Raw genomic sequence first — 2,903 nt, forward strand, 5'->3', positions numbered from 1 at the left:
ATTGTTTGAAAGAATAACCATTTTCCTCGGTTCCTCCAGTAAATATGTAGATATCACATCGAAGAAAGTACAAAGAGATTAAAACATATAGTCAGAGGTCAAGTAACTCTGAATATACATTTGAGGCCTAATGCACATTTGCTCAAGCTCTTCTTCTGCGATTTAATTTGAAGTCGGGGGAAGAAAGATAAAATGGTGTAATCAAGATAAGAAAGTAAGAAAGAATGGCAACATATAAAAAAAACAGAATGCCAGTAATTGTTTGTGTTTACAAGCCTACATCTAAATATCATAATGAATTTACTAAAATACAAGCAAGCTATTGAGTGAAACAAATATCGAATAGGTTTGCTCTCTCATGTGTGTTTGGATTACCATCAGAAACCCTTCAATTTATGCTTGCACACCAAAAGCTGAATATAGATCTCGGTTGGTTTTCAGTAAGGAACATTTCCAAACTAAACTTTTACCTTCACATCACACATAGTTGAAATGGATTCAAACTTAAATTTGGAAATATGGCTCTTGCTTGAATTTGAGATGGAAAAACTGCATATGTACGTTTGGACTTGACCCAAAATATCTATACAAGTTTATTTAGAATTTTGTGAGCTAGAAGTAGAGCCATCTTCTTGAGAACCTGAATGAAGAATTTGCCCAATTGAATTCCACAATCTTGTGGGAAAAGATTTTTGTAAACTAATAGTGCTGGAAACAGATGACGGATCGATTGGTCTAGCAGAAGCAGGATCAACGTTAGAAAATCTGAATGCACCCAAGAGTTTTTCTGGAAGCTCTGATTCAGTTTGTCCCTCAATAAGAAAAGCCATGTCAACCGTCAAAGTTGTCACGTAACCAAATGCTAAATGAACTATTGCAGATGCAACCATAGAAGATCCAATATCAATATCTACTTCCATGAAATTCTCTGTCACACAGTATTTACATGAAAGTGCACGCCCAATTATGCATATTGCTTGCTCCCCGACTGCTTTTCTCACAATCCAAGGACCATTAACAATACTGGCAATCATCTTAAGTCTTGAGTTTCGAAAAGCATCATCGCCTTTCAAGAATCTGTCCATTAGTGACCCCTCAGCAATAGGCTCTTTGTTTGTAAAATACGCCACGGCACTATAGTTATCTTTGGTTGGAAGTTGAAGATTAAATGCCCACACAAAAGGCCTATCACCATCAGGAAACTCATTCTCAATCACCTTTCTAACTCTGCTATTCGGATGCTTCAATATCTCACCAATTTTCATTGAACTTGTTATCCAATCAAATCCAAGAGGCTTGAGCAGATAATCACTTCCCGGAATCTTAACCTTTGTGGTAAAATACTCAGGACCTCTAACCATGAATGCATCTCCGGGTGGTGAACCCCAGCCATTTGAACACTTACCTGGATCAAGAAATGGAATGGCTCCTTCAGATCTTATTCTATCTATCCATTCAGATTTGTTTTGATCCTTTGGGCCGGCCATCATATGTACTGTTTTCAAGTAGTAATACACAATATAAGCTTATGAGATTGCTAACTCTAACACAATCAAAAGGTAAAGCAATGTGATCCACTCAAGGGTCGGCCCAAACTAAGTTGAGGCCTAAAGCAAAAGACATGAATGTAAGGAATTGGTGTCAAGAAAATAGATTTAGGGTCTGGTTGGATTTGCTTATTTGAGCTTATCTACTAAAATAAGCACTTGTGAGACTGTTTAGGAGAGCTTATGAAAACAGCTTATAACATGTATATTAGCTCTCCAACATAAATAAGCACTTGTGAGACTACATTTCTATTAGCTCTCCAGCATAACTTATGAAAACTATAGCTTATAGCTTATATGAAAACATATGGACTTTATTTTATCTTTTCTTATAGAAATAGCTTAAACATAAATACTTATAGGACAAACACATATGTTAAAAGCAATTGTTTTTTTGAAGGAGTGAAACTAGCCCAATCAATCAAATTGGCATACTGGGGGAATCGAACATGAGACCTTGAGAGGAGCACCCTCCAAAGTCCCAAGCCACACCACACCACCAGGCCAACCCAGGTGGGTTCACATGTTATAATCACATAATTTAGTTATTTAACAAAACAGAGATCAAGTTGCACAGGGATTGAGAGATGTATTTACAAGTTACAACATGAAAAGGTTGGCTAATTTCAGAGGTTCTGAATTTTACCTAGTTAGATGCTGTTCATAATCTTTTGCCTGGAATAAATCAACAGATGTTGAGCAACTATCTTGCCGATGATGATGAATGTTAAACAACCTTAAACAAGCATTAAAACTAAAGTTGATCGGTTTGAGTAACAACCTTAGAAAATGGAAATTAAACAATAGAGGATGGATACACAGAAACCTTAGAGGTGATTAATTAAGCAACAACGGAATAAGGGATACGTATAGAATTGAAATACGTAGACGTACCAGTACTGTATACGTAAAAGACAGGAGTGATGTGTTGCAGGCAGAGAAGAGAATGGAGATAGATCTGGAATTAGGGTTTTGCGATTCAAAGTTAGGATCATATGATTTACTTTGCTTGCTTGCTTGCTTGCTTCAGGATCACCAAGGAACGCCTCTTTATTATTCAAAAACAAAAACCAAAAGAGTAAAAAACAAGGAATAATGAATACTGGGGTGTCGGGGACAAATACCTGTCCTCTTTATTTAAAAAGAAAAAGATGGAATACCTATGCCCCCTAAATTAAAAAAAAAAAAAAAAAAAGTAATGATATTTGTACATCCAAATGATGACAACTTTGGTGACAACCTTACTTTTCTCTCTTCTTATTGGTCAAAAACAATGGAGAGAGAAAAAGGAAGAGAGAGGATAAGTAGTATGTCATGTGAGTGTGAGAGAGAAAGTTGTCATAAAATGGTTGTACA

General features: G+C 36.1%; 1 protein-coding gene across 4 annotated transcripts; it reads right to left on the bottom strand.

Moving 5' to 3' along the window:
• Nucleotides 1-215: 215 nt before the first annotated feature.
• On the bottom strand, nt 216-2,656 carry LOC146930887 (ENHANCED DISEASE RESISTANCE-like protein (DUF1336)). 4 transcript variants are annotated; one of them, XM_085702347.1, is made up of 3 exons: nt 2,442-2,656; nt 2,194-2,283; nt 216-1,495 (listed from the first exon to the last, which is right to left on the bottom strand). In XM_085702347.1, exon 3 carries the CDS (start codon nt 1,488-1,490, stop codon nt 594-596), a length of 897 nt encoding a protein of 298 aa, XP_085558473.1. In that variant the 5' UTR covers nt 1,491-1,495; nt 2,194-2,283; nt 2,442-2,656; the 3' UTR covers nt 216-593. The 4 variants fall into 4 exon arrangements, with proteins under 4 accessions (XP_085558473.1, XP_085558474.1, XP_085558476.1 ...); XM_085702348.1 differs by having other exon boundaries at nt 2,194-2,301; XM_085702350.1 differs by having other exon boundaries at nt 2,194-2,328.
• Nucleotides 2,657-2,903: the final 247 nt, after the last annotated feature.

The sequence above is a fragment of the Medicago sativa genome, chromosome 4, assembly GCF_051527215.1.
Source record: "Medicago sativa cultivar Bolivia chromosome 4, Bolivia_mono, whole genome shotgun sequence".
In the NCBI taxonomy this organism is placed as follows: domain Eukaryota; kingdom Viridiplantae; phylum Streptophyta; class Magnoliopsida; order Fabales; family Fabaceae; genus Medicago; species Medicago sativa.